Below are 16,197 nucleotides of genomic sequence, written 5' to 3' on the forward strand. Positions count from 1 at the left end.
GTTTCTAAGATACGACAAATGAGCCCTGTTGCTTTGCTTTTTCTGTTAATTTGCTTTATAAATCATATGTTTTAGAATAGTGTGAACCCCACTGTGAACTTGTGGGGTTTTCCTATTAGAAGGATGCAGTGGAATATGAAAACAAAACCTCAGTCACTTTATTCTCACCATGGTGTCTAAAGACATATATAAGACCCTCTTCAATTCATTAGTTGCTTAGTAAAAATTTTTAAGTAATTAGTGATTTTATTAGCCAACTTGACCACAGTAAGGAAATACCAAAATGAAGTTAGCGCTTGTAGCTTGAACACAGCTGTGATGTGGGGATCACATTGTCACACCACTTCAAATGAGCGATCACTCTGAAGTGAATACCTGGCACTCCAGGTTAATAGTTGGCAGTGTGAGATTCCTAGATTCCACTGTGCTTTAGCAGTGTGTGCTTTCTGTGTTTGCTGGCTTGTGAATCATTCTGTAAGGGTTTTGGAGTCTTCTGGCTGCAAGTGGGTTGGGTATATCTCTCACATAAGTGAAACTCTATTTAAAAAGACATTGTAGAAGATATAATTAAAAAAACTTGACATGTATTTGAGGTTTTTTAAAAAAATCAAAACAATCCACTGTTTCTCCCTATTTACTATGTTTCTCTTGATATAGTCAGTTTTTGAGGCCCCTCTCCATCAGCCTAATAAATGTAGTGAAAATAATCTTATTAGTGAATCTGGTATGCCATGAAAGATAAATAACACTTTTTTAAATTCTGAAAATAAAAAAATACAGTCAAGGCCCACCAGTTAATTTCAGTGGAACTTTAAGGAACATTGTAAATTTGAAATAGTACTTCTATCAAACACAGTACCAGTGAGTATGGTACAAAATGTTTGTAAGTTAATAGGACTGACTCCTCATTTGTGCTGATAAAGCTAGTTTTCAATATGCAATATTTTTGTTGCATCATTATTTTTTAATCCTTTAAAAGCGGGGATAAGAATATGCAAACCATGCAATAAATCTGATTCAGATAAAGCCATTTCATTATATTACTTAAGTTTTATATATTTAATTTCAAATAGAAAAGAGACCAACACCCAAATAGCACTCATGTTCCCTTCAATATTAATGTATTTCAGAATTTTTCTTCCCTTAAATTAACTCCTCAGTTGAAAGTAGTTGCTGATACATTTTTTTGTTCATTTTATTAGGATGCTATTAATGCTTATCCATTTAAACAGTAATGAGAATGCTTCTGTATTTCAAGGCTCCAGGAAATTTTCCCTTGCTCAATCTGATGCCCTGCTGTTGAAAATGCGTTCACTAGCAAGTGAGGAATTCAACATGATGATGCAGCGAAGAATGAGCCAAGAAAATCCTATCCAAGCCACTGAGGCTGAGTTTACACAAAGGTTACAGAGGCTGACTGTTCTAGCTGTTAACAGGCTCATTTATTTAGGTAGGATTTCTTTTTGTTCACTTCTGTTTTGATGGAACTGGTGTAGTGCTATATAGAGAAATGGATTCTTGCTTTTAGGGTGTTGAAATGTTTAGGATGACAGGAATACCACTGATGTGAGTTTAATGGGTTTAACCATAAAACATGATTGTGTCATGTGATTTGTCTCAGTCTTATGTAAGTGCCAATCTGGATACAGTTGTTATCTGAATGAACCAAGCAAGTTATTTTAGTTCTACATTAGTCCATTCATGTGTTAACTGCCTGAATTATTACTTGAAGATTTAACTGCCAAAAGGAGCATCTGCTCTCTTAAAATGCATCAGCTCACATGTTTCTATGAAAAAAGCAGAACTTGGTGACTTTGAGGACTAGTTCAAATTCCAGAGAAACTAAATAAAGTTTAGCATGTGGGATGAAGAACTGCATGGCTCTGATTCACTGTAAGTGATTCAAATAATAATAATAATAATAATAATAATAATAATAATAATAGGTTCATAAGGGAACTGAAGTAAGGCATACTTACTGGTATTTAAAATTATGGGAAGTATAGTAGTAAAAACAATATTTAATGCCAACTAAAGGATCATAGGATTATATTGCTTGAGATGGTACTGATCGATACGTGCCTCTTTGTAATTTAAGCACCTACCGAAGAGTGCCTTGATGTACTGGGTATAACAGAAACTACAAGTCAAAGCAGACTTCCAGCATCCCAGCTGGAAGTTCCTGAAGAAGAAAGCCAGCAAGAAGTGCCTACCAGAACAAATCCTTTTCTTAAAGAAATGATCAAGATACTGGTGGATGGAATCAAGGTATCCATTGTAAGTAACTAGATGTTGTCCACATTTCAGTACATTTCATAAGGTTCTTTTATTACCAACTTCTAATGCATGAAGTCTTCTGTCCACAAATGCTTTTCTTACTGCCTCTCTCAATTCAGCTATGGCATTAAAAACTCTGTTCAGTTTCTCAGTTACTCTGCAGTTGAAAAGTAAACACGTCTGCTCTTCCTTTTACCCTAATATACAGCAAAATTCTACTGTAAAGCTTAAATAGATTTCAGTGTAGTCCATAATTTTGCTTTGTCTCCTAATCCTCAGCATTTGTTTTCTGGAGCCTATGAAACAAGATCTACTGTGCACCCACAGATGATGGAGTATTTCTAAGCAGTTTGTGTCTATAATGTATTTTAGAGTTGGTGATGTAACTGGGGGGGAAGGAGAACTTTTTGCAATTTTTGCCAAAGGTCTGAGAATTTTCTAGCATACAGGTGGTAGCTTGTTAATCTTTCCAAGGTGATCAGGTTTTGCTTGGGTAACTTGAAATGGTTTCATTGGAAAACTTAACTTGCTAATTCTTGCCTCTTTCTCCTAGGTCACCTTTATAAAAAGTAGCTCAGTGTAATTTTCTTTCTGGCAATTGAAAACTAACTTAATTACGTCTGATATCTTTCTGTCGTGCCATACTTGTAATATTTAAAGATGAAAGGTTTCATGAGCACAAATACCTCAATCCAATGCCTTGTTTCTAATCTTTTGAAGGTTTCTAATCTTGTGAGGTAATCCATTCAGAAACTAGTGATTAATGTAGGAGGGCTATTCATTAAAATAAATAAACCTCTGCTATGAAGACAGGCTGAGAGAGCTGGGATTGTTCAGCCTGGAGAAGTCTCTGGGGAGACCTAATGCAGCCTTCCAGTACCTGAAGGGGGCCTAAAGGAAAGCTGGGGAGTGACTTTTTACTAGGGCTTCTAGTGATAGGACAAGGGGGTAATGGCTTTAAACCGGAAGAGATTAGATTTAAATTAGACGTGAGGAAGACATTTTTCAGTGTGAGGGTGGTGAGACCCTGGAACAAGTTGCCCAGGGAAGCTGTGGCTGCCCTCTGCCTGGAAGTGTGCAAGGCCAGGTTGGATGGGGCTTGGAGCAACCTGGTCTAGCGGGAGGTGTCCTTGTGTCACAGTCTGACCGTGTTGGTGACGGACCTCCAGAGGCCGGGATGCTTCCGTGGCGTTCTTCCGTCCCTCTCTTCCAGAGAGGGCTTTTCAAAGGGACCGAGGGTGCACGCGGCGCTCGCTGGGCACACAGGATCGATCGCTGAGTCTTAGAGCGGGGACCAGAAACACCGCCCTCACCACCCCCACAAACTGCTACTGAGACCAATGTTTAGACTATGAATTAACTGGTTTATTAAGGGTTAACACAAACGGAGGGACCAAGGTTCAGGAGAGGTGGGCTAGGGATATGTCAGGGAGATAATTCAGAAGTACTAGCCCTCCTGGGTGGCGCTCCCCAGGCAGAGGCAGCAGCCTGCTAAACTTGCCCTCTGGCTACATCAGCAACAAGACACCACTCTTGCTTTGCTGGCTTGAAAGGCATTTTGTTTAGTGTTGGGTGGGAGGAGAGAAGATGGACGGTTCCCCACACTCTGCCCATGCAGGGGGATTGGAACAGATGATCTTTAAGGACCCTTCCACCCAAACCATTCTGTTTCCACGGAAAAAAACCACAACAAACAAAAAACTGATGTTTGGGTTTTGTTGGTTGTTTTTTTTTTTAACCCTCTACATCATAACTTTAATTTTCTGGATTGTTGTATAGTCCCTCTGAGTATCCCATTTAGCTAGAGGTTGCATTCCTAATACTGGCAGATTGAGAGAAAAATGCGTATTTTATGAGAATGAACAAACCCTTTGTTCATTTTTAGTAGAATGCCTTTTAACTTGTAATAAGCAGTAAATTAAAAATACTTTATTTGGATAGAAAAAATCTTTATTGTTTTACATTTTTATCATATTTACTGTTTGGTTTTAGAATGTGAACAACTCGGTAAAAGGAAGCCCTAACTCTTTCTCTTTCTTAGGGCTCCAGCAGAATGAGCACACCAAAGCAGCAGTGGAAGAGAATCCTCTTGTCCTGTAAGGACACATTCCGTACGCAGCTTGGGAGGCTTCTTGTGCACAACTTGTCCCCAAAAAGGTCACTGCAAGAGAGAAAGCAGGCCTTGGAGATGATACATGAAGTAAACCATCAAGAGATTATGCGTGACTGCCTTAGCCCAACTTTGCAAGTAAGCTCAAGAGTATTTGAGACATTTGTAAACTTTGTTTTAAATTTTTTGTTTAAATTTTAGAATTATTTAGAGCTGTATGTGGCTTAAGTTGTTCGCTGCTGTTCTAGCAGTATTTAATGTAATGGCAGATGCCTGTTTGTACCCTTGAAATGGTTACATTATCCTGAGGGTAGATAGCTTTGTAAAAGGCAAGATAAGATTATGTCTGGATACTTTGTGGTACATCAAACATCTCCTATGTGATGCAGGAAGAAAAGGTGGTACTAGTTTTAACATGAAGAATTTTACTGAGAATACTGGAAGTTAGGGTATCCTGAAAAAGCACAGTAACGAAAGTTACCCTTGCCTCGGAACTCGTAACTGCAGACTTCCTGAAACTTGTAAGAACTGACTTCCACTAGATTTTAAGAGGCGGGCAGTCCTCAGTCAAAGCAGTACTCAATTTTATTTAGCTTTTATTTATTCTTAAAGTGGGACTGTTAAATAGCTGAACACATTCTCCCTACTTTTCTGGGTTTGTCAGGAAAAAGCTTTTTTTAATTGTACTCTGTTAGTGCAAGCTTGAGAGAAAGTGTTTCTTAAAGCTTTGATCAGGAATCTAGTAGGAATGTTGCTGTTTGAGATCTTCAGGAGCTGCAAGAATTAAAGACATGTCACAGTTTGAATCAGTGTATACTAAGGAGAGGAAGCACTTACTGGATGAACTTTATGCATTTCTGATCACGTATATATTATCCAAAGAAATGAACACTTAGACCAGTAAGAGAAGAGCTGGCATGTTAGCAATGGCTTCTTTGAAGGAGAGTCATGTTGACTTTGTTTATGGCCTGTGTCTGCTTAACTTCATTATCTGTCAGCTCTAATTTGGTTAATCAAACAAGGTGTAGCATTCTTGGCAGGTAAAATTAGCAGTCTCTGGTATATATTTACTGAAGTATAAACAAGGCTCTAGGAGCAGAGCACTTGGAAAAGAAATTTAGCTTTCCTGTATGCCATTTGAAAAGTCACAAGATGCTGGCAGAAAATTTCTCATGTGGAGGATTAGATTCAGCATGGTCTTCACAGTGTTACAAAAGTTTGTATTCAAACATTAAAGCAGCCATTTCCTTTAAATCACAGAAAAATTAGTGGAAGAAATCTGTCCAGGCTGACTAAGAAAGGGAATAAAGTTGGAGGAAAAAACTGCTTAGTGTTGCATTGTGGAAACAAGAATGACCATACATCTCTTACCCTCTTCTTTTCATCTTCTAGCATGGGCCTAAATTAGTGCTCTATTTATACGAGTTAATGCAAAATCACAGTGATGAAATGACCAAAGAAGAACAAAGAGCAGCAGGAGACTTTGTGAATACATTAAAATGCTGTGGCTATAAATGCATTCCCCTGAGCCCACGACCAAAACCAGATCTAATAAAAGCTTTGAAAGAGGTTTGTGAATTAAAACTTTACTTCAAAAACTGGGTATAGTTGAGACAATTGTCTACTGTATTGAGTCAGAGTTTTACTTCAGATGGCAGTTGCATTTGCTTGGTGCATGGCTTATGCTTTTGGGGAGTCTCTCTGGGTTTTGAATATTTCTGTCACATGTCCAGTGCTTCATAGCAAGCTCACATATAAATGCTTCTTGATTAAGCATATTATTTAACCCAGACAAAGGTGAGAGTTTCATAAAAAGCTACTAGTATCTCTAATTGTCAGGAAAAATGTGTTATGGTTCCTTGAAAAAAAAATTACTTAAAAACAATAAAACAGCAGTAACTGAAGTCTTGATGGTTTTAAATGCCACAAGGATCTAAGTTGAACCGTTTTGTCAGCCTTCCTTTTTTGAGTTGGCATATCCTTTAGCCTTCCATATTTTGTCCATTTGGGGAAAAAAAGTAATGAATAAAACTTCCATTCAGGATCAGAAGAAATATGAGATGGAAGAAGGTGTAAACAAAGCTGCTTGGGAGAAGACAATGGCTAATAATCGGCAAAAGTAAGTGCCTTCTTAAAGGGGCTCCAAGAAGTCTGTAAGAACTTGTTCTACAGCTGTTGCATCTGTCCAGTCACTTCTCCTCTTGCTGTGGTCTGTGCAATTAAATGTAATGAAAATGTCCCTGCAGCTAACCCTGGCCTTCAATGAACAAAATATCATTATATTCAGCATAGAATTCCAACACTCTTGTGAGCTACATAGACTGCTGCTACATGGTGTAATGTAAATTTCAGTAGCTTGTGGTAGATTCTTTCCATTCTTTCCAGTAATTTATCTTTCAGGCTTTGCCATTAAATTCAGATCTGAGATGCACACATGCTTCAATGTAGGTAATCAGAGCAGCTGTAAAGGTCATCTTGATCAAGTCTGTCCAGATAAGCAATAAGACTTTATACTATGTTGAGTAACTTAAGAGATTTGAGCAGTGGTAAATTACTGTTCATGCTTCAGATTTTTACTGTAATGAGTATGCATAAATTAGTAAAGCATGCTTATGTATAGCCATTGATCTTCTGATTGGCTTGGCTTGTCTTTAGGCACAAGTAATAGTGTATTTTGAAGGCTTAGAAGCAAAAGGTATTAATGAGTCTTGTGAAAACTAGGTAGGCTGAGTTGCTCTGCATCTGCTGTAACAAGAACCAAGGATATATGCTGCCAAACTGATTGTAAGAGCTTTTGGTGTCTTGCCTTCCATCTTCAGTGTGTTTATTTGACATTTTAAAATGCAACTTTTTCCTCAGTCTCTTTCAACGTCTGGATACAAAATCTAAAGACATTTCTAAAATAGCTGGAGACATCACACAAGCTGTGTCTCTGTCACAAGGAATGGAAAGGAAGAAAGTAATCCAGCACATCAGGGGGATGTATAAGGCAGAGCTAAGTGCCAGCAGACACTGGCAAGAACTTGTTCAGCAGCTCACCCATGATCGGTAAGTTATCTCAGTGAACAAGCAAGAAACCAACACAGTGTCTGACATGTGCCTCCCATTCTACTTAAAGGTACATGAAGTATAGGTGATACTAAAATCAGAATTATTTACTTTTACTAATCATCTGATGATTAAAGACTTGTAAAATACCTGATTTGTTCTCCTATTATTCTATTTTCTAGGGTGAGTAGCCAAGTAGTATTTCTATGGCACTTAATCTTTTTTGTAGATACATTTTGTATCTACATGAGTAATGTCAAAGTTTTCGTATCTTGCATTACATTGATGGAGTAAAAAAAACCAACATTTTTTAGGTAATGTTAGTCACATTAGCATCTAGATACTGTATGTTAATCTGCATAGAGCAAAAATTGTTAAGTCTTGACGTGAAACTAAACAATGGTATTTTTACCACTGCAGAACTAGTATTATGTCATGGTTGCAACAGCTGAGTTTTCAAAATCTAGTATTGGATGCCTTGTATTGCTGTTGTCATCAGAATTAGTAGCTTCAAGAGAACTCTTAGCAGTTGTAGCTCATAAGTAGTCAGTCAGTGGGATAGCTTATTAAAATAAACTACTTTTGATACTTTTTCAGAAGTAATTGCCCAGTGTACTACTGTGAAACTTCTGTCTTTCTGCTAGTTAAAGAAAAACAGAATGAATAAGTGTATGTACTGCCATTGCTGCCAAACTCTAACATGATTTTTTTTTCAGAGCACTCTGGTATGACCCAGTCTATTACCCAACATCTTGGCAACTGGATCCAACAGAGGGCCCAAACAGAGAGAGACGCCGCTTGCAGAGGTGCTACTTAACTATTCCAAACAAGTACCTTCTCCCAGACAGGCAGAAACAGGAAGGTAATTACAGCATCTTCCAGAAGTGTATCTGAATTGTAATGACTACTAGTGCCTTATTTGTGGATTTTTTTACAGGTGTGATAAAAAGTCCATTATCTTATCTATTTGAAGACAAAACACATTCTTCTCACTCTTCTACTGTAAAGGACAAAGCTGCAAGTGAACATATAAGGTAAGGTTAGGGTAACATTTACCTCCCTTTCCCACCTTCTCCCATTCTAAAGAAACAGTTCTCCTCACTTTTTGTCTAAATAAAAACATGCGCACACACAAAAAAGGATGAGACAAATGTCAAAAGTGGTAGGTTTTTTGCTATAGTCATAAACAAAAGTCAAAGCTACTATAATGTACAATTTTTTAATCTTAAACCAGCCTGCCTTCATGACTTCAAAAATCAGGAAAAGCAAATGCCATGTCCTGTGATACGGAGATGGGGCCTCTGTGGGATAACCTGGTTGAATTTCTTAACTTATTTGTTACTTACGTATCTAAGAAAAACATTGCTACTAGATTTGGTAGGTCTTCCCATCAGTGTCCAAACACAAACTGCGTTTTCATCCTCTATTTTACCACTGTGTTGTTATACTCTACAGTTGTATCAATTTAATACCTCTTGCAGGCACTAATACTGCCTAAAATAACTTCAGAGAACATACAGAAATAAATACAACTATATTAATGTGCAAGTCTAGAAGGTTGAGGTTCTATTTTCTTTCCCTCCTTGGGATTTGAACCATTAGAGTTAAGGTGTTGAAAAGTTTTACTTCAGTGGTGGCCTTTGAGGCTGTTAGTTTTGGGTACATGGCAAAAGACATAAATCCATAAGCAATAATACACTTTGCAATATTGCAGAGTTAATCGAAGATGTGTAAGTGTAGCACCTTCTAGAGAGACTGCTGGTGAGCTGTTGCTAGGTAAGTAGTATTTTCTGTCCTTATCAATATCTATTTTTTTATAAGATTCTGATATATACATAGATAGATATAGATATATAACCTTGACTGATTTGTAAAGCAATTGAGCTGTTGCTTGATTTCTCATGGATTATATACTTTATAGATCAGATTTGCCTTTCTCCCCTGCTGTGCTGTTTGGACTGCAGTTAAGTATAAAAGTTGCAGGCCACTTGCTAAAAGAAGTGGAATGATATATTTGATTTCTGTCAAGTACTGTATTGCCCAGGTACTTTAAGTCATCTTAACTCCTGGACATTTTATGTAACACTGAGATGTGCTGTACAAATAATAGTATAATGTACCTTTTTGCAATTATTTTTTCCTGCAGGAAAATGTGGCATGTATTTTGTTGAAGACAATGCTTCAGACTCAACTGAAAATTTGGTAAGTATTAGAGCATATTGTCCAGCTTTAATTTTTCCAAGCTATGACCATGAGTCGCTTTTGTCTACTGCCACTGAGGAACAGTAACAGGTGTATGAATTGGACCATAGAGCATTTGATTCTTGAGTTTTCCATTATGTAGGATGTTCTAGCTCCCCCATTACCCCATACAAGAGAGGACTGTTTAATGGAGAAAAATGGAACTGACCTAATTCTTCGATACGCAAAGGCTCTGATGTATTATTTAAGTTTATACATTCAACAGACACTTAAAAAAATCAAGATTTGAGTTATACTGTTGAAAGTTTTAAGCTATTTTCAGGGAGCTCTTCCTTGAATCCACTAAGCACACAGCTCCTGTTATGAGCTGTTCTGCTTTGGCCTTCATAGAACTGTCAGAATTGGCATTCATGGCAAAGCTTTGTTTGCTGTGGTTGGATGTCCAGTATTTTAGCTTAAGAGCCAGTGGAATTATGACACTGAGTGCTAGTATGGGGTAGGGAACTGCAGCAGCTGAGGAGCATTCATGATGTTTTGCCCACTGCCTTGAGGAGAGAGGAGGATGGGAAACATGTATGAAGAAAATCCCAACAATGTCTTAAAGCATCACAGCAAAATTAAAATTTCCCTTATGATATGCTTGTATGGCTGTAAACTGGCCACATTGAAGGGTTTCTTGTTTGGAAAACCTATTTAAATAACTTTTTTCAATTATGAATTCTGCAGAGTTTTCATGGAGAAACTGAACCAGCATCATTCTCTTGGACCTATGAGGAAATTAAGGAAGTCCATAAGCGCTGGTGGCAGTTAAGAGACAATGCTGTGGAAATATTTCTAACAAACGGCAGAACTTTACTCTTGGCTTTTGATAATACAAAGGTAACGTGGCACTGATGTGTGGTAATAGATCAAAGTGTTTTGCTGTGTCTTCATAACATGTACATTCATGCACTAGTTTTTAAGGGGATCGATTGCATGAACTAATTAAATTCTGCCTAATACCTCTGAAAAAGTTTGGTCAGCTGGACTTCTAGATAAACACATTCGTGTTGTAAAACACATCTCTGATGTATTAAGACATCAAAGAATCTTAGTAATGCTAAATGTTATTCCATTACAGCAGATAGCTAGAAATTTGGAAAAAGAGAAACTTACTAAGTCTTGGTAGTTTGAATAATTTAAATTCCATTATTAAATCTATGGTATTTTCTTCTAGGTCCGTGATGATGTGTACCACAACATCTTAACTAACAATTTGCCTAACCTTTTGGAATATGGAAACATTACTGCTTTGACCCACCTGTGGTGCACAGGACAGATTACTAACTTTGAGTATCTGACTCACTTAAACAAACATGCGGGCCGTTCCTTCAATGATCTTATGCAATATCCAGTATTTCCTTTTATACTTTCTGACTACACCAATGAAACGCTGGACCTAAATGATCCATCAGTATATAGGTAATATGAAATGTTTGGAACAGTTTATTTCCAAATACTTTAATTGATCATCCAGTATATCTGCTTAACTTCATTGCACTAAACTGCACACATACATGAATGGAACTATTCAGGGACAAGCTTCAGCCCTTATGATTTTACAATATGTGGCTGCTTCACCTCAGATATTTAAATAAAGTGCCTAGTATTATGAATGTGTATATTTAAGGATTGCTATGAATTGGACTTGCATACTGTCTTAATAGGATATGGATAGTCCATAGGTTTAAATAGAAGCTGTATGCTTAAATTAATGTGATTAAAAACTTCTGGACCAATTAACTATAAATAAAATTGTAAATTATTTGGCTGCTTACAAAATCATATTGCCATCATTGTGAATAGATCCAAATGAACTGTCTCAGCCTAATCAGTTTCTGTTAAGCCGATTTAACATTTGTGGGCACAAAAAATCTTTGCCTTCCAATGATCTCAGTTTTGATGCAGGTACTTTGCATTTGCTTGCCTGTTGCTGTGCTGTGGGGTAGCCTATGGATCAGAGTTTGCCTTTAGCACTAACAAAGTGACTATTTTCTGAACTTTCTTGTAAAGTGCTATTAAGTTTTGCTTGTCCTTTTCATTATATTCAAGTCATTATTAATAATAATGCATGATTAAATGGCATAAACCAATATCTTTATAAAAATGACAAGGTATCAGTACTGTTTCTCTTACAGAAATCTGGTTAAACCAATAGCTGTGCAGTCTAAAGAAAAAGAGGATCGTTATGTGGATACTTATAAGGTAATTTGGATAAATTTTGCTCCTTGCCTTTTCGTGTGTATAAATTATATGGAGGCTTTAAATTTTTGTAATATCTATTGACATGGGGAAAAGAAACCACAAATCAGTATTTGATATCTGCAGACTTCTTATTTCTAGTATGCAGCATTTCCTGGGAATAGTTTTATAACATGCTTGGAACCTGTATTTCTTTGTACCTGAAATAAGAAATCAGTTTAGTCTTTCCATGTGATCCTGCTGGGGAGGTTAAATTGGTATCTTCTTGCATATGAACATACATATATTTAAACATCCCTAGAGATCAGGAGGATAGCTTACTGCTGTTTATTTGAAATAACTTCAGTGGAACTTGTGGCTGTTCTTTCCGTTTGATAACGGAAGAGCTGTTTTCTCTGAAGTATTCTGTTATTTCCACATGCCCTACTGTGCTTACAGTGTGCTCTTTGATTTTTGCTCTGTAGGGTGTTTTTCAGGCTATAGGAAATAACAGCTTGCTGGGGAATGAAAGCATCTGCAGCAGGAACTTCAAACTTATGTCTATATCATCATGGTCTAGTGTATGATTTGCAAATACTTTTTTTTCCAGTCAGTGTTGAAAAGGCTGTATACTGACTCTGCTATGTTAAAAAACAAGAGGGGGAGAAAAAAAGCAAAAGTCATAAATAATGGAAAACGGGTAATTTAAATTGGCTTAAGACTTTGATACCTAACTGGACTGTAAAAGTGATCACTTCTCTAGACACTTAAAGTGTATTTGATTCCAAATCACTTTTAAATTTATGTTCCTCTAAAAGTTAAGTTTTATTCCTAGACAACTTAGGCAACCTCTTATTTTTGTTATTGGAATGCAGTCTAAGTAGGAGGTTTATGGTTATTTTTTCCTACTACTTTTCTAGTATTTGGAAGAAGAGTACCGTAAGGGAGCACGAGAGGATGATCCAATGCCCCCCGTACAACCATATCACTATGGATCTCATTATTCCAACAGTGGAACTGTGCTTCATTTCCTAGTTAGGCTGCCACCTTTTACTAAAATGTTTTTAGCCTATCAAGGTAAGGGTTTTTGCTTGCACTTGCTTTTCACATCTGGGCCTTGTTCGATGACACAGGAATTCTCTATGTTCCTCTGTTTAGCACTGTTTATCAATTCCAAATAGCTGAGTTCAGTAAAATTAAATCTGGTCTGCTTTCACAGTAGACCTATTCTGAAATTATCAAGCTAGACCATAAAGCTGTACATCTTAGATTTATACCTTAGCATGAGTAGAATAAAGAGCTGACCTATATTTGATTTGCAGTCCATGTGTAACGCATCATAATTGAGATGAAAGAATTCTGAATGTGCTCAGCTAACTGAAGGGCAGTTAACTACATGAAGTTGCAGGTGTACAACTGTTATCGTGTCCATCATCAATGTAACAAATTCAGTTTGCATTTTTTACAGATCAAAGTTTTGACATCCCAGACAGAACTTTTCATTCTACCCATACAACCTGGCGACTCTCTTCGTATGAATCAATGACTGATGTAAAGGAGCTTATCCCAGAATTTTTCTACCTGCCTGACTTTCTAGTTAACAGAGAAGGTATACTAAGAAGATAACAAAGCTTTATACTCAAAACAGCTGTGTGGTTGAGCCTATGGGTTGAAACTGAGAACACTTATATCCCTTCACTGAATACACTAAGCACTAGATATACGGGAGAAATTTGGCATGAATTTGCAGAATAAGCTAAATAAGCTGTTATGTAGGACTTAAGGAAAGTTTTTCATCATGAAGTCATAGGTGCAAATTAATTTGCTGTCGTTGGATTTTTCCATTTGTGTATGTTCAGTTTGAGTATGTTTGGGGGTACTTGTTAATGGTGCTGCATTGTTGATCAGCGATCACTGTGCCTAATGGTTAGCTTTCATAGAACCTGATAAAGACCTTTTTTGAGTTACTGTCAACTAAAATGTTGAAACATTTATTCCCACTTCTAGGTTTTGATTTTGGAGTACGCCAAAATGGTGACAGAGTTAACCATGTCAATCTTCCACCATGGGCTCGTAACGATCCTCGTCTATTCATCTTGATTCATCGTCAGGCTTTGGAGTCTGATCACGTTTCCCAGACAATCTGTCACTGGATTGACTTGGTGTTTGGTTATAAGCAAAAAGGCAAGGCCTCTGTTCAGGCTATTAATGTCTTTCATCCTGCAGTAAGTATTGGTTAAGCAGTGTATTTGTTCATAGTACTTAGTAACTTAATGGGGAGAAGTTGGTCTGAGTTTCATGGAAAACATCCAGCATGAAGCAAGATCCTTTGCTCATGCAGTGCTGAAGAATAAGAAAAGGCTTTAACCATTTCAATGCGGAACTGATAAGATCCCAAGGACTGTTGTGAGACTTCACAGATTTGTTTGTCTGCCTTGCTTGAGATAAGTCTGGGGGGATGATCAGGTATGGGCTTTAGACTTTCTGGATAGTTGCTTGCAGTGCTATACAGGTGTTGTATTCATGTGTATGGGCTTCTATCTCATTCAAAGTAAATCTTTCATTTAGGCAGATTGTGCTACAGCTTTTGATATTATTAAAATAGTTTGTTTTGTCCTGATCTCCTTATTTATGTTCTTTCCTTCATGCGTCTTCTGTTTTTACCCTCTAATGAGCACTTTCCCCTCCAGTAAATTTCAAATTCCAAAGAAGTTTTCATTTCATGTAAAGACCACTAGAGTTATAGTACTTAATTATAACATGGATATCTCTGTATTCTTTAGCTGAAATCCTTACTATCACAAAGTTTGCTCAGCCACGCAGTCCTGGTTTCAAATGCATTCAAGTGTGTCCTGTGTGTTTAGTATTCATCCTCTAGCTGGAAGAGCTCATAAAAGAGTAGTGTTTGGCAGTGGTGGCTTTCTCTTTAAGTAGCCATCCAAATGCTTTCCTTCCTTTTCCTTTGTCTTGTGCTTCAGTATTGATTTAGTTATTACCTTAAATTTCAAAAACTGAGTTTGTGTGTGTTGTTTATTTTTAAAGTGAAAAGTAACGGCCTTTGTCAGTGTGACTGAGGAGAAGTATGTGGGACAAAATTAAAGAAACATGAAACTGACAAGCAGAGAGGGGAGAGAATTTCTACTCTCCAGCCCAAACCAGAGGTTTAATGTGTTAATTAAAAAGAGGTACAGAAAACAAACTTTTTTCAACTTTTTGTTCATCACCAGAAACCCTTCCGGTTTTGCACAGATGAGTAAAGATCTACTAAGAAAACCTCTTTGACAGAAATTAGTCATGGAATACATGTAGGAGTAGCTTACATGATAAATTTTACAGTGGTAGTTATCACCAATAAAGAAGAGGTGACAAGGTTACTGTTCTCACCCCCCATTGTGGGGTAGCTTGTGGTCCAAGTCTTAGCCAAACAACTGGAGTCTGACTATCAGCTTGTGTCAATGTGTTGAAAAAAATCTTTCCAAAAGACAAACTGGACAAGCATATCCTCTCTTTTTTTTCTTCTTTAGACTTACTTTGGGATGGATGTTTCTGCTGTTGAGGATCCTGTTCAGAGAAGAGCCCTTGAAACAATGATAAAAACATACGGGCAAACACCTCGCCAGCTCTTCCATGCAGCACATGTTAGCAGACCTGGATCCAGGCTTATCATGGAAGGAGAACTTCCTGCTGCCATGGGGTTACTAGTGCAGTTTGCTTTCAGAGAAACCAGAGAACACACTAAAGAAATAATATATCCAGTATGTAATTTTGATTTGCAAGATGGTTTGATTAATATTCATATGCTGTAATTAGTGTACCTCTATAGTTTACTTCCTAAAATTGCAACTTGCTACCCATATTGTGTTGTAAAGAAAATACAAAAAATCAGTGAAGTGATAGTAAATTATTTTCATGAATTTGTGATATATATTTTTGTCAAACTAAGATCTGAATTTCTCTTTAGCTATAGCAAACATTTGTTGGAAAGCATTTCACTTAACCAGTTTTATGCTTTCTGTGATGAATTCTGGAATCTGTGTGCAAACCAACAGGATGCAAATACATACTGTGCTTTCTTCCATCCTCAACTTCTTCATTGTCTGTAGGACAGTTCAGTTTTCTTCAAACACTTGTTTGTCCTGAAATCCAGTCATAAACTGAAGCCTTGCATTTAAAGAAACTTGTATTTTTCACTAAACTACCTGAAATAGAAACTTTCTATCTCAGCCCTTAAAGAAGTGGGAGAACTCTCTTAATAGTTTAGTTGATGGTCCTTCAGTGCTTCACAGTTGTCTTTTTAGTATTTTTAGAATACTTCAATCCTTACCATGTGACTGCTTACA

At 37.1% G+C, this 16,197-nt stretch overlaps 1 protein-coding gene across 3 annotated transcripts in view; it reads left to right on the top strand.

Annotated features, from left to right (window-relative positions):
• Window positions 1-16,197, top strand: part of LYST (lysosomal trafficking regulator) — an 82,273-nt gene that overhangs the window by 54,821 nt on the left and 11,255 nt on the right. For 2 of the 3 annotated variants that reach the window (XM_051614671.1, XM_051614672.1), the window contains 17 exons: window positions 1,259-1,450; window positions 2,099-2,277; window positions 4,319-4,525; window positions 5,780-5,956; window positions 6,430-6,506; window positions 7,247-7,435; window positions 8,152-8,297; window positions 8,373-8,469; window positions 9,150-9,211; window positions 9,582-9,637; window positions 10,364-10,516; window positions 10,854-11,098; window positions 11,815-11,881; window positions 12,778-12,934; window positions 13,326-13,466; window positions 13,865-14,082; window positions 15,382-15,612. In XM_051614671.1, the coding sequence (XP_051470631.1) occupies window positions 1,259-1,450; window positions 2,099-2,277; window positions 4,319-4,525; window positions 5,780-5,956; window positions 6,430-6,506; window positions 7,247-7,435; window positions 8,152-8,297; window positions 8,373-8,469; window positions 9,150-9,211; window positions 9,582-9,637; window positions 10,364-10,516; window positions 10,854-11,098; window positions 11,815-11,881; window positions 12,778-12,934; window positions 13,326-13,466; window positions 13,865-14,082; window positions 15,382-15,612 (2,594 nt within the window). Of the gene's footprint in view, window positions 1-1,258; window positions 1,451-2,098; window positions 2,278-4,318; window positions 4,526-5,779; window positions 5,957-6,429; window positions 6,507-7,246; window positions 7,436-8,151; window positions 8,298-8,372; window positions 8,470-9,149; window positions 9,212-9,581; window positions 9,638-10,363; window positions 10,517-10,853; window positions 11,099-11,814; window positions 11,882-12,777; window positions 12,935-13,325; window positions 13,467-13,864; window positions 14,083-15,381; window positions 15,613-16,197 lie in introns of those variants that run through there. The other variant, XR_007889033.1, reaches the window with a different exon arrangement.

Source organism: Apus apus, chromosome 3, assembly GCF_020740795.1.
Source record: "Apus apus isolate bApuApu2 chromosome 3, bApuApu2.pri.cur, whole genome shotgun sequence".
NCBI lineage: Eukaryota > Metazoa > Chordata > Aves > Apodiformes > Apodidae > Apus > Apus apus.